This window comes from Chinchilla lanigera, unplaced genomic scaffold (genome assembly GCF_000276665.1).
Source record: "Chinchilla lanigera isolate Chin_1 unplaced genomic scaffold, ChiLan1.0 scaffold00187, whole genome shotgun sequence".
Lineage (NCBI taxonomy): Eukaryota > Metazoa > Chordata > Mammalia > Rodentia > Chinchillidae > Chinchilla > Chinchilla lanigera.
The window spans coordinates 431,080-456,800 of NW_004955588.1; the positions used below are offsets into that span (position 1 = coordinate 431,080).

The following is a 25,721-nucleotide window of genomic DNA, read 5'->3' on the forward strand; positions in this document are numbered from 1 at the left end:
GAAGCCCCAGGGCCGCGCCCCGGCCGGCGCCCGGGAGCTTGGGGACACCTCCGCTGGGGCCTGGCGCGCAGCTCGGGCACCCTGCGTCTCGCGTGCCCTTGGCGCGCCAGCCATCGCGGGTTTGGGGGCGAGCCGAGGCCCCAGAACCAACCGAGTTCAGAGGCGCAGAAGCACCCTCCCTAATCCCTCTTTTCCTATTGTGAGGGTGGAAAGGCGAGGCGAAAGTAAGGATGGCGGTAAAAGGAGAGAACTTTTTTTTCTCCAAAACGCCTAATAAGTAACCTGAAATCCTTAAATTGGGAACAAAGTGACACCCCTCTATTTCATTGCTTAGAGTCAAGATTTTTGACCAGTAAATCTAAATCAGAGGACAATGCATTCTCTGCTCTCTGGGCAGCTTGGGGGCTCGGGAAGAGCTCGGGAATGATGGTTGGACCAATAAGCCTACGGAGATGCCGTGAGCACCCCCCCGCCCAGGGTTCCGGAACCTATCATTTGAATTAGCCGAGTCAGGCAGGGAGGGGGCGGGGAGTCCTCCCGCCCTTCTTAGGAGGGGCTGCATTGCAGGGGGAGACCAATCCGGCAGACTGAGTCACTGAAGAACGCGAGGGTGTGAGAAGACAAAGCCATCAAAACCGCAAAGGCTTCCTTTTTCTCCATCCTAGAGCAGATCCTGAGACCCTGAGGTGTTCCCTCCATCTTTGGAACGCGCTAGTAATTCATTGGTAACAGGTAAACTAAACTGGGGATGGGTGGGCAGGGGGCTGTTCTGCAGAGGCAGAACAGAGTTTCTTCTGCTCAAAGACCCCAAATAAGATTGTGGAGGGGAACGGTTAAAGAGAGAAGGGGGCGCTCTGAACAATGGATAGTGATTTGTTCCCAGATTGACATCTCTTTAGTAAGATCTCCATCCATGCCTTGTTATCATGTACCTATTAATTTCTAACAACTTATATGTAATTATTTCTCAGCACATAGCTCATCTCAAGCATCCGTTTTCCTGTGATTTGTCCTGTGTATTTAACATCTTCAGTCTAGTCGTCTGTATCTTCCTTTTCAAGCCAAAATTTTTACTACTAGTGCTATGGTGACTCTTTAGACCTGCCGTATCTCCCTAGTCTCTACTTCCCTGTTTCCAATTTTTTTCTGTAGTATTCTATTTGTCTCTGGGGAGGAGTCTTGAGATAGGATAAAATTGAGAATAATCCTGACATTTGGGGTCGCCTCCCTCTCCCCATCTCAAACCTTTGCTCCAAAGTGAGGTAGGGAAGGTGGCAGCCTCTGTATCCAACTGCCTGATCCCATACCGAAATCGGTACAACCACACGAGCTGTTTAATGGAAGCAGATTCTTAGTTGCTCAGTAGAAGTGGGAGAAGGTCATGGCTAGTAGGAAAATTCAAGCTCAGAGGGAGGCAGACATGGTATGCCAGAAAGCGTCCGTGCCACCACCCCCTCCCCCCTCCCCACCACTCCCATGGTGGCAGCATGACACAGCAAGGCCCCGTGGAGGAGGCCTTCTTGATGTCTACAGAGGGTCTGGACAAAGGGTATTTGGGTGTGTCTGTGTCAGTCAGAGAAAGTGCACCTTTTTAATCTGTTACATTAGTTATGTATCTTGAAGACTAGAAAGTGATATTTAGAGATCAGCTTTAGCAAAAATATCTGGGTAATTTTAAATAAAAGGTAGTGGGAAGCAGTTTTTGAGTGCTATACTGCAAAACCAAACCCTTTAAGATAAATAAATAATGGATGTAATGACAGAGATGAGGTGCGGGTGGAGAATGGGAGGAACGGAAGGAGAAGCCAACTGATAAGCTGTTTGCAAATCTGGATGGCTTTGAAATTAAACCCATACTATATGAAAGAAAAAATCCCATTATTAATATTTTTACATTAGTAAACAGTTTTGTATTTTAGCTTCAAATTTCTGTGTAGTCGTACATTATGTTCTTGACTGGACTTTAAGGCCACATGTGTTTGTGTATGGGTCTTTCCAGAATGCATTTGGTACTCTGTACATTCTGTGGGTCTGTGGCACAGCTAGGGATTTCAGGCCTTTTGAGTTAATATTTCACAAAATTTCTTTTGAATTTTTTAAATTGCAAGATAGTTCCATGAGACACTGTTCAGGCAGTTTTATATGTAACTGGATGGAAGAAAAGGAGTCAATTTGTCAAAGAGCTTTTCTGCTTTTCTAAGATTCTAGTTCACTAAACTACCTTTTACATTTTCACTACTGAGATTGGGATCACAGGAACAATCAACACCTAACATACCGAATATGCGTTCTTTATTTTTTTTTAGGAAAAACATCTTTAGGCTGGGGATATAGCTCAGTGGCACAGTGCCTGCCTGGCAAGTACAAGGTCCTGAGTTTGATTCCTGGTACCAAAAGAAAAAGAAAAACATCTTTGTATTAGGTGGGGATCAAACCCAGGATCTCATGCATGCTAGGCAAGTATTCTACATTCCCAGCCTCAGAACATGGGTTTTTAAGAACTAGAACTTCACCCATGTGGTAGTGCACACCCATATTCCCAGGCTGAGTGAGAAGGATTGCAAGGTCAAGGTCAGCCTGAGCCACATAGCAAGGCCCTGTCTCAAAAAAAAACCCCAAAAACAGAAGGAACAAAAAACTATAAAGTCCCATAAAATTTGAGAACAGTAAAAAAGAATCAAGAAATATCATGTACAAGTATAAACTTCCTCTAATGAATGTGATCATTATATATATCTAAAATGTACCAATAAAATTATTTTTTTAAAAATTGAGACTATTGGGACAGAATTATATAAAGCTTTGGCAAAGAATGGGGACTATGAGACCCAGGTTTGGGGGCTGGGGATTTAGCGCAGCGGCACAGCACTTGCCTGGCAAGCACGAGGTCATGAGTTTAATTCCCAGTACCGGGGGAAAAAAAAAAGAAAGAAAAAGAGACTCAGGTTTATATAAACTGGCTAGAAGTTTTCACAAATCACTGGATATCTTTTCAGGTTGGTCTAGTTCTTAAATTCTGATTTTTCTCTCCTCATGATTCTATTTTTTAAAGAGCCTATTATATGCCCAGCATCATACTAAGGTCACTCTGGGAGAATTACCAGGGAGATGTAAAAGAAGCCAGCTAGCTAGGGGAAAAAAATTGGCAATATGTAAACAGTCCTAGTAGGCAGTCAGCGATACCACTGATTCTAAGGCTTGCTTCTTAGGCGCTCCACAGCCCCAGACCTAAGTGGGGATTGGTTGGTTAACAGGTACAACTATTTTTCTAGCTCTTTCCTATGCACAAGTCTCTGCAAATTACTGTGAAGGTGATGGAAGCTGAATATCACAGGACAATGACCTCACCTTTCCAGGGTTGCCATCCCATCCCCCCATCACCCTCCGCAGCAGCTTCTCTGCTGAGTAATGCTCAGTTCCTGGTTTAATTTTGGAGCTTGAACCAAAGAAAAGAACAATTCACAATTAGCCTACCCACTCACCACTCCTAAAGTCCCTGTATTCTCACGCATTACTGCATTCTAGATTAAAACTTCTTTTGCTGTAGTAGATATATCTCATTATATAGGAGCATTTCGCTGCCTATTTAAAGCTATTATTTAGTATTAATCTTTTTTGGGGGGTGGGTGAGGATCAAACCCAGAGCCTTGTGTATGTCAGACAAATGCTCTGCCACTGAGCTACATACCCAGCATCAGGCTATTTAGGAGTTACAGGCCTGGTGAGAGCTGATAGGCCTGGTGAGTGCTGGAGAAAGGCTTTTTGAACATAAGGGTTCTAATTTTGGAGGCACTGGAATGTTTTTTCTGGTTTGATGGGAACATTCCAACTAAGGCTTCTTTTTTTTTTTTGAGACAGGGTCTCACTATGCAATTCACACTTGATCTTAGCCAAAAGGCTGAGAAGGGATTTGCTATGCAGTTCAGGCTGGCCTTGAGCACACTTCTGTAGCCCAGGCTGGTCTCGAACTCACAACAATCCTGCTTCAGCCTCCTGAGTACTGGGATTAAGGTGTGCACCACCACGCCAGGCTTCAACTAAGGCTTCTTGCCTCCCACCTTGGCTGACAAGTCAGAGGATGGAGGTTCAGGAAACTGTAATAGTTATAATATCAGGCAAGTTGTGGGTAGGATCAATAGGAGCTACTCATTAAAGCATGGAAAATTATCTCCTTACAGTCTAGGCTTTACCTGGGATTTCCACACCCCACACACATACTCCCCACCACTTCTTTTCTTTCTTTCTTTTTGATACAGGATCTCGCTGTGTAGTTCAGGCTGGCCTTGAGTTCACTTTGTAGCCCAGGTTGGTCTCGAACTCCCAACAGTACTCCTGCCTCAGCCTCCTGAGTGCTGGGATTACAGGCTCGGCCTTGAGATACTGTTTCGATATGTATTCCAGGCTGGCCTACACTCAGTATTTAGCTCAGACTGGCCTTGAACTCACAGGGGTCCTCCTGCCTCAGCTTCCCTAGCGCTGGGATTAAAGGTAAAGGCTACCAGGCCCTGCTATCCAACCCATTTGCTCTCATTATTATCAAGTCTCCTCTAGCATTAGAATCAGAGGAGGTTCTATTACAACATAGAAAAATTTTTCTACCACTTCGATTTGGTTTTGAAGGCGAGGTAGGTTAGAAAGAAGTAGATTAGTAAGATTATCTGTGAACTAATAGATGAATGGCAAAGTACTCATGTTAAATACTGAGGGAAAATTAACCAGCTGGCCTTGAATGTCTGTGTGCAAAGCCTAAGTACCCAGAAAGTACACTAGTTTTATCCTTAGGGAAACTTCCAGTGTGTTAAGGAGACAAGACTATCCTTCTACATCAACACATTACTAGTTCCCTGTAATTGCAGAGTGATGGTGTTAGGCAAAACCCTACAGGGTACTGGCAGAAATAGAGGAAACAGGGTGGATAGAGCCAAGTAAATTTAGAGAAATAGTCCTGGAAGAGTTGCATTTATAGTAGGGCTTAGAAGGCAAGAAAGAAAATAGAAAACAGAACGTCATGGAAGACCTCTTCAGAAGTTATCATGACCATGCTGGGAATGGTGGCACACACCTATAGTCCCAGTACCTGGGAGGCTGAGGCAGGAAGATTGCCTGGAAGTTGAGGCCATCCTGAACTACCTATCGACACCCTGCCTCAAAAAAAAAGGTATCATTACTTCTTAAACCAAAAGCAGAGCTGGGCATGTTGGTGCTTGCCTATAATCCCAGCACTCAGGAGGCTGAGGCAAGAGAACTGAATGCAAGGCCAGCCTGAACTACATAGTGAGATCCTGTCTCAAAAAAACCCAAGAATAAATAAATAAAATAAACCAAACACAGGAAGAAGTCAGGTATCTGTAAATATAAACAGTTGTCAGGGAAGGGAAAATTTCTCTAGGGATGTGAATGGAGCCTTGAAAGCTGGGAAGTATTTTAAGGTAGTGAGTGGAAGGAGTTAAGATAGGAATGGGCATAACTGTAACTAGCAGGGCCATGTTACATAGCAGGCTTTGAAAATCAGGCTCAAGCTTGATGTGATGGTGCAAGCCTATAATCCTAGCACTTAGGAGGCTGAGGCAGGAGGGTCACTACAAGTTTATAGGCCAGTTTGGGCTACATAAAAAGTCCTGTCTCAAAAAAAAAAAAACCAAAAAATCAAACCCCAAAAAGCAAAAACTAACTTCTTCTTATCTTGGAATGACTTATTTGTTACCTATTGCATTAAGTTGATCTTATCTGAATTTTTTTTTTTTTTGAGATAGGGTGTTGCACTGGCCTTGAACTGTGTAGCCCAAACTGTCCTCAAACTTACATCTCCTGCCTCAGCCTTCCAAATTCTGGGATTACACAGGGAAAATTCCAGAAGCTTGTTCTAGAGAGCTTGTATTATTTATAGATTTAAATAGGGATGTGGAGTTTCAAAACTAGAAAATGCCAGAAGCAACTTGGATCTGGTGGCACAAGACTCTAATCCCAGTACTCACTCTGGGAGGCTAAGGCAGGAGCATTGCAATTGGAGCCCAGTGACTTAATGGATTCTGTCTCAAAAAATAAAAAGAACTAGAATGTAACTCAGTAAGAAAGCCCTGAGTTCACCCCCAGTACTAAAGGGGGAAAAAAAAGGACAGGAGGCAGAAAGAGGTGGCTTTAGCATGAAACTGACAAATTTTTTTTTTTTTAGGAAACTATGAGGGATCCCGTGAGTAGCCAGTACAGCTCCTTTCTCTTCTGGAGGATGCCCATTCCGGAATTGGATCTGTCTGAGCTGGAAGGCCTGGGTCTGTCCAATATACCCACCTACAAGAGCAAGGACAGCAGCGCGGGCAAAATGACTGGGCAAGCAACTGGAGCAGAGCTGGAGAAAAACCCTGAAGGTGATCTCCTCCCTGAGTACAGCACCTTCAACTTCTGGAGAGCTCCCATCGCCAGCATCCACTCCTTTGAACTGGACTTGCTCTAAGGCCAAGACTTCTCTCTCCCACCACCTTGCCCTACTCGTCGTCTTCCCTTTCCACCTCCTTCCTTCTATCCCTTACCATTTTAATCTTGTTCGCTTCCCTCTGTTGTGTTGGTGGTGCTGATGAATTTGCCTGCTGAGTTGTATGTATGTATGTATGTACGTAGGTATGTATTTATTCATCTCTTTATCTATTTACTCCATTTCTTTCAAAAGCCCTCAAGCCACAAAATAGGGGCTCAAGCAATGGCATATTGGGTGCCAGGGGCTTCACCACACTCCCACCCTGGGATCGTCAACTTCAGAAAGTAGTCCTTATGGGGCTCCAAGGGGTCGTAAATAGTGCAAAATGGAAGGCTGATTTTTTTGAAATTCCATTTTAATCAGCTTCAAAGATTGCTCAAACCTTCCTAATTTTTTGCTCCAGGCCAGTAAACATAAATAATTCTTAAAGGGTTCACAAAAATCTTGCAAGTTTTAATTTGAGATGACTTGCCACAAAACAAGATTTCTAAAAGGCTAAGATGATAGGACTCTTGCTTTTTCAATTCTGTTCCTTTTTGTAACACATTCTTTTCCCCCAGAGAAATTGGGGTACTCACAGGTACAATGCAAGAGGAAACAGTATCTCATGGAAAATGAAAATAGGGGAAAGTATTAAATCATTTCAGAAATAGCGAAGGTTTTTCTTTTTCAAGAGTATACCTTTAGCCTAGTCACTTTACAACTTGCTCCTGTCTGGGTCGAAAACTTGCTGCGAAAAATCAGATTTCAAATCTTAAGAATCTTGCTGACTGCTGGGATAATTTGTAAGGTTTTGATTAAGTCTTCTAAAGGGGATAGTGTTTGGTCTTTAGTATTTTAGTCTCGCCCTCCTGCATTTGCAATAGATAATACTGATCAGCGGACCTCAGGCCCAGTTCTTCGACTACTTTAAGACTATGAAATGAACAGTTGCCATTTGACCCTACAACTTGTCCCCACCTCTTGCAAAATTATTGCTGATTTGTGCTGCCATTTACTTATTTAATAAAGACACTCAGTCCCAGAACTGGATTTTAGTTTTTTCTCTCCATAGGCCTTAACGTTAGCACGCTTTCACCTTCAGCTTACACATGTTATCTAATATACAACTATGAGAAAGAATGATTTAAGTAGATTTACACATTAAATGGTAAACTTCAGGTTGAACAGATAGGTAACTAAGAAAAGGGTGAAAGCTACTTATAATTAAACAAATTGTAAGAAAGCTTCAACTATAGTTATGCTTGCCCACTGATTACCAACAAATTTCTGATAAAATTTTCCTGGGTGCCGAAAAAGTAAACTAATTCACCCAAATGTTATCTGCTTGTTTGTAACTCACCTCATTCCAAAAAACTATCTGAAACTAACTTAAAAATAGTCTCTGTTGGGCTGGGGATATAGCTCAGTGGCACAGCGCCTGCCTGGCAAAACAGAAAGTGCTGAGTTCGATTTCCTGTACCAAAAAAAATAATTTTTGTTATGTCGAGTATTCCTTGAGGCTCAAGCAGCACTGTAAATTCTGGGCCAGCCTGGCCAATTTAGCAAGACGCTGTCTCAAAATTAAAAAAAAAAAATGTGGGCCGGGGATGTAGCTCAGCGGCACAGTGCCTGCCTGGCAAATGCGAAGCCCTCAGTTCAACGCTAGTACCCCCACCCTAAAAATGTAAAGGGGCTGGGAGATAACTCACTGTGAAGATCTAGGCCTTAGTACTGGGGCAGGGGGAGGTTTTTGTGTTCCTACTAAATGGAAAGCACTAACTCAGACAGTCTGAGAGGATGTAAACAGGATTCAAGGTTCTCAGCGACTTAGACCCCCCTCTAAAAAAGGGGATGGGGGCGACAGGGGATGTAGCTTAAGGTGAAGGTACAAGGTTCAAGCCTTAGTAGTAAAAAAAAAAAAAAACTAGGACTCTATTCTCAAAAATACCAGTGTGAATAGTATTGGTCTGTCATAAAGGTAACATCAATAGGATTTAAGTAAGTGTGCAAAGAGGAGACGTAAACACTCTCATAGGCCTTAAAAGGCCCCTGGCCAACAAATGAACGCATGGAGCCAGGAATGACAGGTGAGGAACCCTTATCTCAGAAGGGCTTTCCTCATGTCCGGTCCTTTAAGCATGGACACTGGTGGGTGGCGACGGGATCAACCCGGGACGATGGATGTGCAAACTCATGCTCCATCTTCCGGACTCCCAGAAGGAATACGAAACAGGTATTTGTTTACGACCTGAGAGCTTGCTGCTGCTGGCGCGAACAACACAAGATCCTCAAGCAACAGCCTGACTCAGCGCAGCGCCAGGAATACCCCTTACACGTTCCCCGGACTTAGGCCAAAGGGGCAAGGTTCTTCCCATCAACCACAACACTAGCTCCAGTGGAGAAGCTGCCGAGAGGTAAAACCGAAACTCCAGACACAAATACAACCCAGACTTCTCTTTAGCGGTTTGCTGGGTTCTTGGCGCCAAAACCACCTTCAAGGTCCGTCCCTCACCGGAACTACACATTCGTAAAACACGTGATCAATAACCCTCCGCCCCACCAAATAGTCCCTCCGGGGATGTCGCCAATGCACCCTCGTCCGGCTCACGAGATCTTCATTACTTACGAGACGAACTTCAGAAGCGCATCACTTTCCCGTTCAAATGGAAATGTGGGTTTTCTAACCAATTTCCCTCCAAGATTCTTCCGCCGAAACGCGTTTCTCGCGGCGCCTTCACTTCCGGGTCCGCCATTTTGTTGCCTCCATTTCTCCACGAGGGGGGGTAAAGGCCCCCAAAATATGCATACTTGAAAAGGCCAAAAAGTAACCGTCACTGACAGGGAGTTTTAACTAGAGAAGGAAACGGGACCAAACTGGCGGGCTCGGTGAAAGCGCAGCCGGCAGCGTCCGGGACGAGGAGGTGAGGGGGGCAGAGAGATGCGCGGACTCTGGGGCGCATCAGGGCTGGAGCGCACGGCGCCGGGAGAAGTCGCGCCGTTTCCCAGCCCTGCCCGGACCTCTGGGTGCTCACCAAGCGGCACCCCTTCATCGAAGCGGGGGGAGTGGGACTGGAGAGGAAGGGGATGCCGTCGAGAGGAAGGGGAGGGGACTGGAGGAGGTGAAGACGGGGTGGGTGTAAGACCTGGGGCTGGGGAGCTGGACCACGCGAAGCCGGGGCCACAGAGGTGACCGCTAGGGGGCGGCGTCGGCGGCGAGGGCTGCCCGCGCCCGCACCGGGGCTCCCTCAGGAACAGCCATGCGAAGAACTGGGGATTCAGTGATGGAAGGAAACGGGGACTCAGTTCTCTGAGTCCAGTAATAAAGACTCAGTGAGCTCGGTAATCTGAACAAGAGCGGCAAGGACTTCGCCTCCAGTTTCTGCACAGTTGTTTGCACAGCTGGCCGCCCAGGGGCGAGGTGTGACATACAGAAAGAAATGATTGACGGGTCGTGGACTCTTGTTTGGTTGCTGTTTTCCTTCTTGTTAGCTTTCTTCTGTTCCTGCAGATTTCTTTCAGCCTTCAATCCCTTTTCTTTTCCCTTTCTCCAAAGCTGCTCTACAGTTAGCGTTTTGCGCTCCACCCCCCCACCCCTCCACCCCCCAAGTCTGTGGAAAAGGCGATTCTGTTATGTACCTTCAGCAATTTAACTATTTGGCCATATTTTCAGCGTACAGTTGAGATGTTGATGTTCTTAAGCATCTTTTTTTTTTTTTTTTTTTTTTTTTTTTTGGTCTTTTTGAGACAGGGTCTCGCTATGCAGTTCAGGTTGGCCTTGAGCTCACTTTAGAGCCCAGGCTGGTCTCGAACTTGTAGTGATCCTCCTGCCTCAGCCTCCGGAGTGCTGGGATTACAGGCGTGCACCACGCCTGGCATCATCTATTTTCATACTTGCTTTGATAACAATGAGAGAACTGCCCCACCCAAATTCTTACATAAACAAAAGTATTCTTTGATAATGGAGAACTTTGTTTTTAAGAGCTCAAGCATTGCATGGTTGTTGAAACACACTTATTGAGAATTCTTGTGTTTTTATCAGGGAGGGAAAGTTAGTGCTGTTTTCATTTTATTCGTCTTCAAAATCCTAGGAGGATTCAACATCTATCATCTAGGAGATGTAGAGCTCAGGGGTGGGATTATCAGATGTGCGGACCACGGTTTAACCCCAGTGGAGGGTGAGGAGCTTTTAGGAGACAGTTTAGACCAGATTTGTCTTCTCACTCTCCACGGGGAAAGTGAGGAACCTTCAGTAAGGAAAAATGTTTTTCTTTTGTTGTTAGTAAACAGGTCACAATTCGTAGGGTGCTGGGAGAGTCGCATGAGTTCTCCCAAAATGTGGTTATTTTAAAAAATATATTACCTTTAAACGGTGCCTAGCAGCACGTGCCTGTAATCCAACCTCTTAGGAGGCTGAGGCAGGAACAGCTCTGTGAACTCGAGGCCAGCTTCGGCTACATAGTGAGTTCAAGGCTACCCTGTACTACATCACAAATCCCTATCTCAAAAAACCAAAATAATAAATAAATTTCACTTGAGATAGATACTTCAGGTTAACTCAAAAGAGTGAGGGTAAGAGGAAAAAAGAGCTTCTGACACCTTTTAGGAGGTGCTTTTTATATCAGGATGATGAATGTAACATACTGTTTATGTTCTAAATCCAAAGCTTAATTTTTTTTCCAAAGCTTAATTATATCTCTGTATAGTAAGAAATAAGATTTTTTTTTTTTTTTGGTTTTTCTCCGGTACCGGGAACCGAACTCACGACCTTGCGCTTGCCAGGCAGGCGCTTTTGCCGCTGAGCTAAATTCCCAGCCCCTAGAAATAAGATTTTTCATGGCTTGCTTGAAGGATGAGATGATGTATTCCAGTCAGTTGCCATTTAATGGTAGATACCTGACTCACAAGATGATTAAAGAAAAATGATAAATGTATATTTAAAGGTAAACTGCAGTGGAAAAATTGGCTGCTCCAAAGGTTGAGGCAGTAGGATCTTGAGACCCTGTCTCAAAAATAAAAATCTGGTTCTGTATGCCCATAATCCCAGCACTCAGGAGGCTGAGGCAGGATGTGATGGCGATCTGGCTTCAACATCTACCATCCCATAGATCGCCAGGGTTGATTCTGCTGATTTGGCTGTCTAGGTGGGTGTCCCCTTCCCCCCACAGCTCCGTGTGCATCCCTCCTGAGGCTGTGTGCTAGGTGAAAGAGGACAACCACTCTGGATAGAAAGGACCATTTCCTCAGTCAGCCTTCAAAGAAGCTGTCAAAGAGGTTGAGGCAGAGAGATTGCATGACTTGGAGGCTAGCCTGGTCTACATAGCGAGACCCTGTCTGAAAAACCAAAAGGATAAAAATAACAAAATAAATAAAATAAAAAGGGGTAGACATGTAGCTAAATGCAAAGGCTCTGGCTTCAGTCCCTGATAAGGCTAGAGATGTAGCTCAGTGAAACGATTAGTACTGAACGGGTGGTGGGGGTGGGGGGGTTAAGGATGTGGCTCACTGCTGTGGTGCCTCCGGGTTCAGCCCCCAACATGGAAAAGAAAAAAATTTTTTACAAGAGTTCACCTGCTGAAGACACCAGTTACAGTGGGATAAAAAATCATTTTACTGGGCCTGGGCTATAGCTCTGTGGCACATGCGCCTGCCTGGCAAGCACAAGGTCCTGAGTTCGAATCCCGGTCCCCCCCACCCCCCGCCAAAAAAATCATTTTACTTAACCCAGACATGGTGGTGCCCTCCTGTAATCCCAGTGGGAGGCTGAGGCAGGATTTCCCTGAGTTTGAGGCCAGCATGAACTACATAGTGAGAGCTTGTTTCAAAACAAAACAGAACAAAAGCCACCTTGTTTAAAAGATCTGACTTTCTAGAAGTAATAGCTTTCCAGGAATTTGAAGCAAACCAGATTTCTCCTTATGCAAATAGTGTTTGGAAAAAGGAAAAGAAACAGGTACGAACTCAACAGGACTGGTTTATTTCACAATAAAACTTGGGAGGCACCACTCTGGCTCTAGAGACCAGACCAGGTGCCCTCCCACAGGCGGTGTGGTCTTTTGTAGGGTCATGGGGAGGGGAGAGTTCAGTGAGGGGAAGTTGTGGCCACCTGCTAAGACCAAGGCTTCAAAGAACACAAGCCATATTTGTTGCCAAGGCCAAGGCTTGGGAAAGTGCAGGTAATAGTGGCTACTATCAGTAGCAGGGCCGATAATGCTATGAGTCCTGGGTGGAGCTGTGCTCAGAGGGGGGTTGCTTCAAATATCCAGACCTTCAACTGAGTGTGTGTGTGTGTGTCTGTGTGTGTGTGTGTGTGAGAGAGAGAGAGAGAGAGAGAGAGAGAGAGAGAGAGAGAGAGTTTGAGAGAGAGAATGTATAGTAGACACTACAGCTAAAATTTTACTAGGATAAATTAATCCTGTTTTGATCCAGCATTTCTGAGCAACCCTATTAGGTCATTCTTTCCTTTTATCATGTTTTTGTTTTTTGTGTTTTTTTGTTTTTGAGGCAGGGTCTTGATACGTAATTCAGGCTGGCCTTCAACTCAGGGCAATCCTCCTACCCTGAGTTCAGGCTGCTCTTGATCTCACTATGTCACCCAGGTTGGTGTTGAACTCATAATATAGCCCAGGCTGGCCTTGAACTCCTAGCAGTCCTCCTGCCTCAGCCTCCCAAGTGCTGGGATTGAGCTGCATGCCCGGCCAATAACACAAAACTGTCTTCCAGGTTTTAAAAAAAACATATGGAGAAGGGGAGAGAAGAATGGCATTTTTGGTTTGATTTGGTTTTGTTTTGTTTTTTATCACATTTCTGTTTAATTCAACCAGATGGATCATGATTATGAATGGTGATGTATTAAACTTTACCATACTTTATAGCTCCAATTACAGCTGCTGAGCTGAATATATTTTTATATTTTGGAGTGTTTTTTTGTGGTATTTATTTTATTGGTACATTTTAGATATACATAATGATAACATTAATAATAGAGAATTTGAAGCCAGGCGTGGTGGTGCACACTTGTAATCCCAGCACTTGGGAAGCTGAAGCAGGAGGATCGTTGCGAGTTTGAGACCAGCCTGGGCTCCAAAGTGAGCTCAAGGCCAGCCTGAACTGCATAGCGAGACCCTGTCTCAAAAAGACATAATAATAATAATAATAATAATTTGTACCTATACATGGTAGATCTAGCTGCTTCTTTTTCCTCATTCCCTTCCCCTCCCTTCAACACCTCTTCCCTTTTTTCTTTTTTTTTTTTTTTTTTGGTTTTTCTCCGGTACCGGGAACCGAACTCACGACCTTGCGCTTGCCAGGCAGGCGCTTTTGCCACTGAGCTAAATCCCCAGCCCCCCCTTTTTTCTTTTTGAGACAAGGTTTTGCTATATAGTTCAGGCTGGCCTGGGCTCACTATGCAGCCCACATTGGCCTTGAACTCGTGGTGATCCTCCTGCCTCAGTCTCCTCAGAGCTGGGATTACAGACATTGCCACCACACCTGGCCTTTATTTACAAAAGCTGTGTTTCCATTTTTCTTCTATTCTCTTTTTTCTTCTTGTTTCTTCTTTCTTTTCCTCTTCTCCCTCCATTCTTCACCTTCTCATTTGAACATTTTCTCCCCATTTCTCAATATCTAGTCTACATTTTGGTCCTTATTTACATTTTCAGTTTCACACACCAGAGAAATAATGTGGTATTTAAATATGTATGTCTGATTTATTTCACTTAAGAGTATGATCTCAAGGTGCATCCCTTTAGCTAGAAATGTCTCAAGCTTATTCTTCTTTATGGCAAACTAGTACTCCATCATATAAAAAAAACACATCTTCTTTATCCATTCATTGATTGATGGATGTTTGGGTAGTTTCCAAGAAGCTATTAGAAACTATGCTATAAATATGGGTGTGCATATATTGTTGTGGTATGATGCTTTGAATTTTTTCAAAAAGATACCAAGGAGGGGAATAGCTGGGTCACATGGTACCTCTAGTTTTAGTTTATTTTTGTTTTGTTTTGTTTTTTACTGGAAATTGAACGCAGGACTTTGCACTTGCCAGGCAGGCCCTGTGCTGCTGAGCTATATTCCTGGCTAGTTTTAGTTTTTTGAAGAATCTCCGCATGGATTTCCACAGTGATTGCACCAGTCTACACCCCCACCAACAGCAGAAAAGGGTTTGTTTTTCCCCACAGTCCTGCTGTGTTTGTTTTTGGTTGATTTCTTGATAATAACTATTTTTTCTGGAGTGAGATGGAATCTCAATGTTGTTTTAATTTGCATCTCTCGAATGACAGGGATGTTGAAATATTTTTCCTATATTTATTAGATGTTTGTACTTCTTCATCTGGGAAGTGTCTATCCATTTTAGACGCCCATTTTTGGATGGGGTCTTTAAATTTTGGGGATCTGAATTTTTTGAGTTTATGTATTCTAGATAAGGCTGGGGATATAGCTCAGTGACACAGTGCCTACCTGGCAAGCATGAAGTCCTGAGTTCAATTTCTGGTACACACGTACACACACACACAAATCTCATATATATTCTAAATGTTAGTCCTTTGTCTGAGAAACAGCTAGCAAAAATTTTTTCCTACACTGTAGGTTGTCTTTTCCATCTATTAGTTTAGCATTTTTCTTTTGGTTGGGGGAGTTGAGACAGAGTCTCACTGTGCTGTCTGGCCTGGCCTTAAACTCACTATGTAGGCCGGGCTGGCCTCGAAATTGCAGCAATCCTTCTGCCTCAGCCTTCTAGGTGCTGGGATTACAGGGACGCGCCACCATGCCTGACTGCAAAAGTAAGGTGAGATCCCAGCTGTTGATTCTTGTAATACTTCCTGTGGGATTGGGGATTTGTTCATGAAGTCTTTGCCTATATCAACGTCTTTAAGAGTTCTACCTATTCTATCTCTCAGCAGATTTAGTGTTTCTGTTTTAATATTTAGATCTTTGATCTATTTTGATTTTAGTTCAGTGCCTAGTGAAAGATATGGGTCTAGTTTTAATCTTTGGCATGTGGAAAGCCAGTTTTTCCAGCATGATTTATTAAAGAGGCTGTCTTTCTTCCAATGAAGATGTTTGGCTCCTTTGTCAAAAACAAGGTGGCAGCTGGGAATATAGCTCAGCGGTACAAGTGCCTGCCTGGCAAGCACAAGGTCCTGAGTTTGATTCCCAGTACCAAAAAGAGATAAGGTGGCTATGGCTGGAGTTGTTTCTGCATCTTCTAATCTGTTCCATTGATCGTCACATCTATTTTCTTGCCATTACATGCTGTTATTTTTTTGTGTTTTTTGTTTGTTTTTTTTTTTTTTTTAAATCACATAGGTTTGTAGTATAATTTCTAGTGAGGGATTGTGATGCCCCCTGCCTTGCCTTTGTTGCCCAGAATTGCCTTTGCTATTCTAGGTCTCTTCTAGTTTCAAATGAATTTTAGGATTGTTTTCTCTAATTCTGTGAGATATGGTACTGGTATTTTGATTGAGATTGCATTAAATGTTAATAACAATTTTGGAAGTATGACCATTTTCACTATATTGGTTCTTCCTATCCAAGAACAGGGAATATCTTTTCGTTTTCTTTTTTTTTTTTTTCTTTTTTTTTTTTTTTAGCAGTGAACTATACATCTGTTTATTGGTATCATTAATTTACGAATAAGATAGGTATTTTTTCTCTCACAAACTGACATTGATTACAATCTGCCATAACGTGTGCCCATACATCTTCTGAGTGAAAATGTAGCATTTCAAACTCTAGTCAGGGTTGAGTTGTTTTTTTGTTTTTTTGTTTTTTGTTTTTTTCACAATTTTTATGCTGCTGCCAAGTCTTCTCTGCATTTGCTTTGAATTCTGTCTTCAGGGCGTCCCTCACTGCTTTTGCACAGATATGGGACTATCAAATGTAGCTGAGTCCAGCCTGTCACCAGTAGGCCACCATGATGTTGCGGGGTGGGGGTGGGCATGGGCTTGGGGGTTGGGGAAGGTGTTAGATGGGATCACAAGGAAACTGCAGTGTCGGCTCTGTCAGATGGCCCAGCAGCAGGCTCCATTTTCTGATATCCTCTTCAATCTCCCTTTTCAGAGTACTGTAGTTTTCAATGTAAAGGACTTTTACTTCCTTTGTTAGATTGATTCTTAGGTATTTCATTCTTTTGGATGCTATTATAAAATGTGTTGTTTCTCTAATTTCTCTCAGTGAGTTTGTTATTTGTGTACAGGAAAGCTATTGATTTTTGAGTGTTGACTTTGTATCCAGCTACGCTACTGAATTTGGTCATTAAATCTAGGAGTCTTTTGGTGGAATTTTTGGATTCTTCTATGGAGGGTATCATGTTATCCACAAATAATGACAGTTTAACTTTCTCCTTTCCTATCCTTATTCCTTTTTTTCTTTCTCTTGTCTAATTGTTCTTGCTAATGTTTCAAGAACTATATTGAATAAGAGTGGTGAGTGGACATCCTTGTCTTGTTCCTGATTTTAGAGTGAAAGCTTTCAGTTTTGTGTGTTTAGTATGATGTTGGCTGTTGGTTTGTCATATATGGCTTTTATCAGATTGAGATAAAGACCATCAATTCCAATTTTATGAAAGGTTATTATCATGAATGGATGTTGGACTTTGTTAAAGGCTTTTTCTGCATCTATTAAGATAATCATGTGACTGTTTTTGTGTTTTGTTTTGGGTTTTTTTTTTTTTTTTGCTATGGGAATCAAACTCAGGACCTTACGCTTACCAGGCAGGCGCTTGTGCCAGTAAACTATAGCCGTGGCCTTATCATATGGTTTTTGTCCTTGGCTCTGTTGATGTGGTGTATTACAATTATTGATTTGCATATGTTTAACCATCCCTGCATCCCTGGGATGACTCCTACTTGGTCATGGTGTATAATCTTGATGATTTGCTGCATTGTTTGCAAGTATCTTATTGAAGATCTTTGTGTCTATGTCCATTAGGGAGATTGGCCTGTACTTTTCTTTTTTGATTGGATCCTTCTCTGGTTTTGGTATGAGGGAATGCTTACTTCCAGAAATGAATTTGGGAGTATTGCTTCCCTTTCAATTGCAGTAAAGAGTGTGAGAAGTAGCAGCATTAGGTCTTCTCTAAATTGTTTTATTTTTTTCCTGTACTGGGGATCAAACTCACGACCTTGTGCTGTCTAATAGCTTCTTTAATTTTATCTGTGACCCATTAGTTGTTTAGGAGGATTTTATTTATTTATTTATTTATTTATTTAGTCTTTTTGAGACAGGGTCTCACTATGAAGTTCAGGCTGGCCTTGAGTTCACTTTGTAGCCCAGGCTGGTCTTGAACTAGCAATGATCCTCCTGCCTCAGCTTCCCGAGTGCTAGGATTATAGACGTGCGCCACCATGCCCTGTTTATGAAGTTCCTATGGTTTCTTTTGTCATTGATTTCCAGGTTCACTGTACTATGGTTTGATAATATGCATGGAATAATTTCAATTCCTTTACATTCACTTACGCATGCTCTATGAGTTAGTATGTGGTCTGTTTGGGAGAATGTCCCGTGCAGCTGAGAAGAATGTATATTCTGATGTGGGGTGAAATACTCTGTAGACATCTACTAAGTCTGTTTGTTTAAAAGTTTGGTTCAGCTGGGCATGGTGGTGCACGCCTATAATCCCAGCATTTGGGACTACAAAGTTGGTTCAAGGCTAGCCGGAACTGCATAGCAGGACTCCCTGTCAAAAAGACAAAGGGAAAAAAAAGTTTGGTTCAGTGCTGATATTTCTTTGTTAATTTTTTTGTCCAGTTGATCTGTCTATTTGTGACAGTGGGGTATTAAAGTCCCCATTACAATTGTATTAGTGCTTATTTGATTTTTCATGTCCACTAATATTCGTTTTATATAGTTGGGTATGCTACTATTTGATGCATATAAATATGTGATTATTGTCTTCTCTTGAATTATTCCCTTTACAAGGGTATGGTGACCTTCTTTGTCTCTCTCTAATCAGTCTTGACTTGAAACCCACTTTGTCTTCAGATAGAATACCTACACCTGTTTTTTTGTGTGTGTGTTCTTGTCACATGGAATACTGTTTTCCATTCTTTGATTTTTATTTTATTTTTTATTTTTAATTTTTTTTGTTTTTTTTTTCCCCGGTACCAGGAATCGAACTCATGACCTTGCACTTGCCAGGCAGGTGCTGTGCCGTTGAGCTAAATCCCCAGCCCCAGCTTTTTTTTTTTTCCATTCTTTGATTTTAATTGTATGAATTTTTTTTTTTTTTGAGACAGAATCTCACTTATGTAATTCAGATTGGCCTTGAACTCAGTATGTATCCCAGGCTGTCTTGAACTCGAGGCAACCCTCCTGTCTCAGCCTCCCAAGTGCTGGGATTACAGGCATGTGCCACCATACCCAGCATGAATTTCTTTTTGAATTGTGTTTCTTGTAGGCAGCATATTGTTGGATCCTACTTTTTGGTCCATTCTACCAATCTATTTCTTTTGATTGGTGAATTGAGACCACTAACATTGTTGGTTATAACTGATATGTATTGACTACCCTTATTGTGTTATTTTCTTGATGTCTGTTCCCTCTTTTCCCCTTGTGTTTAATTGCTTCTCTTGCCTGGATTCATTCTGTTAGAATGGATTCATTCTGTTGATGGATTCATTCTGTTAGGCTTGTAATCCTCCTTACTTCTCTCTAGAATGTCCTTCAGAACATATTTGAGGGGCCAGGGATCTAGCTCAGTGGTGCAGGCGCCTGCCTGGCAAGAGCAAGGTCCTGAGTTTGATTCCTGGTACAAAAAAAGAAAGAAGGAAGGAAGGAAGGAAGGAAGGAAGGAAGGAAGGAAGGAAGGAAAGAAAGAAAGAAAGAAAGAAAGAAAGAAAGAAAGAAAGAAAGAAAGAAAGAAAGAAAGAAAGAAAGAAAGAAAAAGAAAGAAAACATTTTGGAGTGCTGGTTTGGTAGTCATTAATTTTTTCAGGTATTCTTTGTTACAGAAGTACCTCTTATTTCTCCCTTGAATTTTTTTTTTTTTAGACATGCTCTTGCTATGTAGTACAGGCTAGCCTTTCTCCATCAGTTTTGTTTTGTTTGTTTGAGACAGGGTCTCCCTATGTAGTGCAGGCTGGCCTTGAACTCACTTACATAGCCTAGGCTGGCCTCGAACTCACAACAATCCTCCTGCCTCAGCCTCCCAAGTGCTGTGGTTACAGATGTGCACTAGCACACCCTGCTTCTCCATCAATTTTGAAAGATAGTTTTGCAGGATACATCAGTCTGGATTGGAGGTTGCTTTCTTTTCAGGCTTGAAATACTTCTCTCCAAGCTTTCCTCAATTTGAATTTGTGTTGAGAAGTCTGCTGTGATTCTGGTGGGCTTTCCTTTATAGGTGATTTGTTTCTTTACTCTAACAGCTTTTAACATTCTCTTCTTGGGTTGAATTGTGGAATCTTAATTACTATATGCCTTGGTGTAGTTTTTTTTTTTTTTTTTATAGCTAATCAGAGTTCTACATGCGGGGCTGGGGATTTAGCTCAGCGGCAAAGCGCCTGCCTGGCAAGCGGAAGGTCGTGAGTTCGATTCCCGGTACCGGAGAAAAACCAAAAAAAAACAAACAAACAAACAGAGTTCTACATGCCTTACTTACTCTGTGTCAAGTTCTTTTTCCCTCTTTGGGAAGTTTTCTGCCAATACTTCTATAAACAGGTTTTTTTTATGTCATTTGTGCTATCTCCTCTTTTTTCATTGACTCTGCTCAATCTTCAGTTATTTTTCTTTCCATTATCTAGCAGCTGTTGGATTTTGTGTGTGTGTTTGTGTGGTTCCTTGCTATTTTTAAGAAATCTTTTAGCCAGGTGTAGTGGTGCACGCCTGTAATCCCAGCACTCAGGAGGCTGAGGTAGGAGGATTATTGCGAGTTTGAGGCCAGCCTGGGCTACAAAGCGAATTCAAGACCAGCGTGAACTGCATAGTGAGACCCTGTCTCAAAAAAAGACAAAAAAAAAAAAAAAAAGGAAATCTTTTAGTGATTGCTAACTACAATCCTGTCTTCTACATCTGATATTCTGTCCTCACATTAGCTCATTCTGTAGTATATGCTTTGAATAGAAATCTTAATCTCCTAGATAGCTTTTTGAATCTGTTTCATGGATTCCATTTCTTTCCTATGTTGGGCATTTATGGTTTCCATCATTTTCCTAAGTGCCTTGATTGTGTGGAGGGTACTGGAAATTGAACTCAGAATCTTGTGCTTGCCAGGCAGGTGCTGTGTCTCTGAGCTATATCCCTGGCCCCTATTTCTATTTTTTTTCTTTTTAAATCTCTATCTCTAGAGTCACTAACCATGTCTTTTGTTATGGTCGCCATCTTTTTAGTTATCTGAGAAATTATTTCTGATTTGTTTTTTTTCTGGAGCCTTGTTCATCTGCTTTGTTACTTCTGCTGCTACCACTTCAGAGAGTCCAGGTGAGTGGGTTTTGGATTGTTCCACTTCATTTCCCCAGGTTTTGCCTTTGGTGAGCTGGAAGTCTGGGGTTGCATCTTGCCTAAGTATCTTCTCATTTTCTATTTTTATTTTAGTTTCATTCCTGGGTTGATCCTTGTAAGTTGCCTATGGCACGTAGCTTTATTGCTAATATTTTGAAACCTTAGGAAACAACTACTTCTCAGAGATATCTTCCAAATGTAGCTGGCTTTCAGAGTTTGATTCTGTTGCAAGATCCTACCTCTTCAATTTGTTGAGGATGAGAAGTTGCTGCTTTTCTGACCTAGCCCCTGGTTATTTTTTTATTTTTATTTTTATTTTTTTTGTACCAGAAATCAAACGCAGGGCCTTGCACTTGCCAGGCAGGTGCTGTGCCACTGAGCTAAATACCTGACCCTAGTCCCTGGTTCCTTGGCAGTAGCCTGTAGTATTCTTTATGACCCTTAGGCAATCTCAGTCTTGGCATACCAGGAAGAACAACTGATTAGAACAATTATGTCACCTTGGCTAAAGTAGTACAGTTGGCAATAACAATAGCATGAAACACAGCCTAGAAAATGACAAACTGTGGTAACTATTAATTTGCTACCTTTAAATGTATGAACTAGATTTGTGGTTATATAACAAAATCTAAATCAGGGGCTGGGGATTTAGCTCAGTGGCATAGCGCTTGCCTGGCAAGCACAAGGTCGTGAGTTTGATTCCCAGTACCAGAAACAAACAAACAAACAAACAAAATCTAAATCAAATCAGAAAATTATATACGGTAAATATGCCCTTGGTATGGTGATTTTACCCTCAGGGGAGAAAATTTAAAGGGCTGAGGAGGAAAAATAGATAAATAGAAGAAGAGGAAGAGATTAAAAGCAAATCTGAGGACAAAAGAAGATTATGGAAACTTTCAGAAACTGGTGAAGAATACAGGAGGGAAAGAGAGAAGGAGGAAATAAAAATAAGACTAGAACAAGACAACAGAAACCCTAGAAACAGTGTTCACACTCATAAAAACAAGCACAAACAATTAAAAAACAAAACAAAAAGAAGAAAAGAGAAAAATATTCACTTAAGGCATGTCTCTGCTATCCCTGGTATACAGAGTGGGTAAACAGCCCAGATCCAAATTGATTAGTCCCAGCAAGCCAGCCATAGATTTACGGGGGTGTAGTGGATAATCCCAGCCATTTTACACCTTTAGTTCTGCTGTTCAGGCTGGTTTCTTGCTGGAACCCAGTTTGTTCAGCCTCAGCACTCCATGTGCCTCCTACCAGCTTGAACTCGTTTTCCTGCCAGTTGAAGCTTGACTCCTTGGCCTCCTGCTGACTTGAATTTGGTTCCACCTCACCCTGATACTGGGAACTGCTAGATGGAGCCACCTTGTTGCTACTCTTGAGTTTTGAGCTCAGTTGGGCCCTCTCCAAGATGCCGACTGGCTAATTGCCCTCTCCTGGTGGATGTCTGAACCAGAATTCACCAGCCACTGCAGTCCACTGCATCTACTGCTGTGTTCCACTAGTGCGTTTCTCTGTGGAGGCTTCTGAAGTGACCAGGAGTTGGCAGTAGTCACTGTGTGCAGGTTTGAGCTGCCCTCCCACAAAGTGAGTCAGAGCTCAGGGAGAAAGTAGCGTTTGCCATCTTCTTCTTCTGCAAAAGGTCTCTCTCTCTTTGATTTCCCTGTTGGCTTCAGTTCTTGCTTCACACCCTCTCTGGGTCTCGAAGACCCACTTCTCTCCTCTTCGTATTTCTATATTCCCCAGTGTCTGGACACCAAATCTTGGAGAGGCTGTTTCTCTGCTGTCTGCCACTCCACCATCTCGCCATCTTCCCAGAAGTGTCCCCTTTTTAATTTTAAACAGAGTCTTACTAAATTGGTGTTTCCCAGGCTGGGCTCAAATTTTTTATTCTAACTGGGTGTGGTGCCCCATGCCTATAATCCTAGCACTTGGGAGACTGAAGCAGGAAGATGGCCAGCGTGTGCTACATAATTTCAAGGCCATCTAAACTGCATAGTAAAACCCTGTCTCAAAAAAAAAAAACAAAATAAAATAACCCAAAGGACAAATTTGCAGTCCTTTGCCTCAGCCTCCCAGATTTGCTGGATTACAAGCGTGCACCACCATGCCTGGCCCTGTTCTTTATATGCCCTGTGGTGGAGTGAGGAATGGAGTTGGTAGAAATGTGCTTGATCATATCTCCTCTTCGTAAGATGTGGAGAGCCCTGGCTCCGAAGGATGCAACTCCCATTGGAACAGAAGGGGTGCTTACTGCCTCTCATCCTTACTTGGGGACAGGAGGACAATTCTGGGGCAACAGGATAAGTTGCATTCAACGTCCTTGACACTGGGTTCTTACGGCCAGTTCCTGAGCCCCTGTGCAGATGGACTGGACAGATAGTGTAAATTCCTGATAAAAGGGCATGTTTTTGGTTCTTATCATCCCTTTTGTTTGAGACAGGATCTCACTATGTAGTTCAGGCTGGCCTTGAGTTCATTATGTAGCTTAGGCTGGCCTCAAATTTGCAGTGTGTTGGGATTACAGGCGCCTGAGTGTTGGGATTACAGGTGCACACCACCACGCCCAACTCTTTTTTTATTTTTTTTGAGACAGGATCTCACTATGTTCTGTAATTCCTTTTTTTTTTTGTTCTGTAGTTCAAACTAGCTTTAAATTCACCATGTAGAGCTGGGGACATAGCTTAGTGGCGCAAGCACAACAGAGTTTGATCCCTGCTACCAAAATACATACATATATACATACATACACACATACATACATACTATGTAGTCCAGGCTGGCCTTGAATTTGGCCCAGTCCTTCTGCTTCAGCCCTCCTAGTGCTGGGATTATAGATGTGCACCACCACATCCAAGTAAAAGGACATTTTTAAAAATAAAAGATCCTGTTGTGATAATCAGATTGTTTAAAAATCAACGAAAAGCATAGGGTTCACAGGGCAGACATAATAGGTTATAAAATGGGACTCTGTCTCATTACAGTCACAGAATGTTGATGTAGCTCAGTGTGAAGGCTCTGGGCTCAATCCCCAATATCACACACACACAAAAGATAAACTACTGAAATACTTTCTAGGATGGCTGTACACTACTACATTACTGCTTAGCAATTTATGAATAACCCAGTTTTTTCTGCATCTCCACTATGTGGTATTATCATTTAAAAATAACTTTTACTCATTCCAGTAGGTGTGTGGTACATGATGTGGGTTGTGTTGTGTGTTGACCCTCTCACTTCTTTGTTTCATTCTTTTTTTTTTTTCTCTCTTTTTTTTGGTACCAGGAATAGAACTCAGGACCTTGCACTTGCCAGGCAGGTGCCTGTGCCACTGAGCTATATCCCCGGCCATCCTCTAACTTCTACAAGAAGAAAAATAGCTTTTAAGTGTTGTTAATGGCTAACTACTTTCTGTATTAGTGCTCACAAAAGCTTGCAGGGCTAGGGCGTGGCTCAAGACTCCACATGCTCTGGATCAGATATAATCTTGGATGCAAATTTACTTGATTGGCCTACAGTGGCCCCCAGAGAGTCAGTTTTTTTTGAGGGGGGTCTTTTTGAGACAGGGTCTCATTATGCAGTTCAGGCTGGCCTTGAGCTCACTTCGTAGCCCAGGCTGGCCTCAAACTCCCAACAATCCTCCTGCCTCAGCCTTCTGAGTGCTGGGATTACAGGCATGCGCTACCACACCCAGCGAGAGTCAAATGTAGAACAGTAGAAAAGATCTGTCTAGGTGTTATGGTTGATGATTGTGTCAACTTGGGGAGTCTAGAGGCTTGGCTAAGTGACTGAGCTGTTCTACATCCTGGGGTGAAAAGGACACACCCTCACCACTCTGGGATGTTGTTCACTGCATCAGTGTGAGAAGTAGAAGGTAACTAAGTGACTGAGCAGGGCCGGGTCCTCACTTTGTACCATCCTGAGCCTGTGCAGGAGGAGGGATGGAGAGGGTGTGAGCGCAACACGCCCCTGGGTGGGGGCAACCTGCTTACAATAGAAGGGAGAGAAAGAGGCTTATTTTCCCTTTGTGCCCTTGCTGCTTTTGCTATTTTCTGCCATCATGAACTGTTGCCCTCTGTCATGTGCCACCCTGCCTTGAAGTTGGCCAAGTCTGTACTGAAACCTCCACAAACTGTGAGCTAAATAAACCTTTCCTTCCCTAATTTTGGGTGCCGGTTATTTTGTCCCAGCAACAAGAGAAAAGTAACCAAGACACCAGGCTAGAGATCCAAAGGATCCAGCTGAAGGCCTGGAGCCCAAGGCAGTTTCCCACAGGAGCCCTCCTCAGGAGGCGGAAGAATCCACCATGGAAGACCCAGGGCTCCTCACCAGGAGGTCAGACAGGCCACAAGCTAAAGTGTCTGCTCTGGTGGCCCAAGGGCAGCTGCTGGAAGCTGAAGAATCAGCATTAAGAGCCAGGAGACTATGCCCAAGGCAAAGGCAAAGACTTGAGCTCCTCCCAGAAAAATCAGTGGCCAGCGGTGAAGCTCTTCCAAGGAAATGCAGCTGAAATCCTTCCCTCCTATGCTCCTTTTATACCATTCCTTTCCAACAACAGTCCTAAGCTGGGTCTTCCATGCCCAGAGCCATACTGACTAAATTCATCTAGGTGTTGCCATTCAAGTTAACCTTTGCCTCAGCCTCCCAGATTTGCTGGATTACAAGCGTGCACCACCATGCCTGGCCCTGTTCTTTATATGCCCTGTGGTGGAGTGAGGAGTGGAGTTGGTAGAAATGTGCTTGACCGTATCTCCTCTTCGTAAGATGTGGAGAGCCCGACTCCAAAGGATGCAACTCCCATTGGAACAGAAGGGGTGCT

The 25,721-nt window shown here is 43.0% G+C and overlaps 3 protein-coding genes and 1 pseudogene across 8 annotated transcripts in view; 2 read left to right on the forward strand and 2 right to left on the reverse strand.

Annotated features, from left to right (window-relative positions):
• Mllt11 (myeloid/lymphoid or mixed-lineage leukemia; translocated to, 11) overlaps positions 1 to 7,499 on the forward strand; it is an 11,477-nt gene extending 3,978 nt beyond the window's left edge. The window contains exons 1-3 of one of the 4 annotated variants that reach the window (XM_013509904.1): positions 1 to 224; positions 568 to 732; positions 6,173 to 7,499. In XM_013509904.1, coding sequence (XP_013365358.1) covers positions 6,179 to 6,451 — 273 coding nt within the window. In that variant the 5' untranslated portion in view covers positions 1 to 224; positions 568 to 732; positions 6,173 to 6,178 and the 3' untranslated portion in view covers positions 6,452 to 7,499. Of the gene's footprint in view, positions 225 to 245; positions 458 to 567; positions 733 to 6,172 lie in introns of those variants that run through there. The other 3 variants (XM_005414488.2, XM_013509905.1, XM_005414489.2) reach the window with 3 other exon arrangements.
• Cdc42se1 (CDC42 small effector 1) overlaps positions 1 to 9,169 on the reverse strand; it is a 17,158-nt gene extending 7,989 nt beyond the window's left edge. Inside the window, exon 1 of the mRNA XM_013509906.1 lies at positions 9,081 to 9,169. The gene's annotated coding sequence lies outside the window, so the exon portion shown is untranslated. The remainder of the gene's footprint in view (positions 1 to 9,080) is intronic.
• Positions 8,743 to 25,721, forward strand: part of Gabpb2 (GA binding protein transcription factor, beta subunit 2) — a gene marked incomplete at its 3' end in the record, with an annotated part of 37,338 nt that continues 20,359 nt past the window's right edge. For 2 of the 3 annotated variants that reach the window (XM_005414484.2, XM_005414486.2), the window contains 1 exon segment: positions 9,287 to 9,375. 3 annotated transcript variants of the gene reach the window in all.
• Positions 9,302 to 16,372, reverse strand: LOC102006517 (annotated as a pseudogene).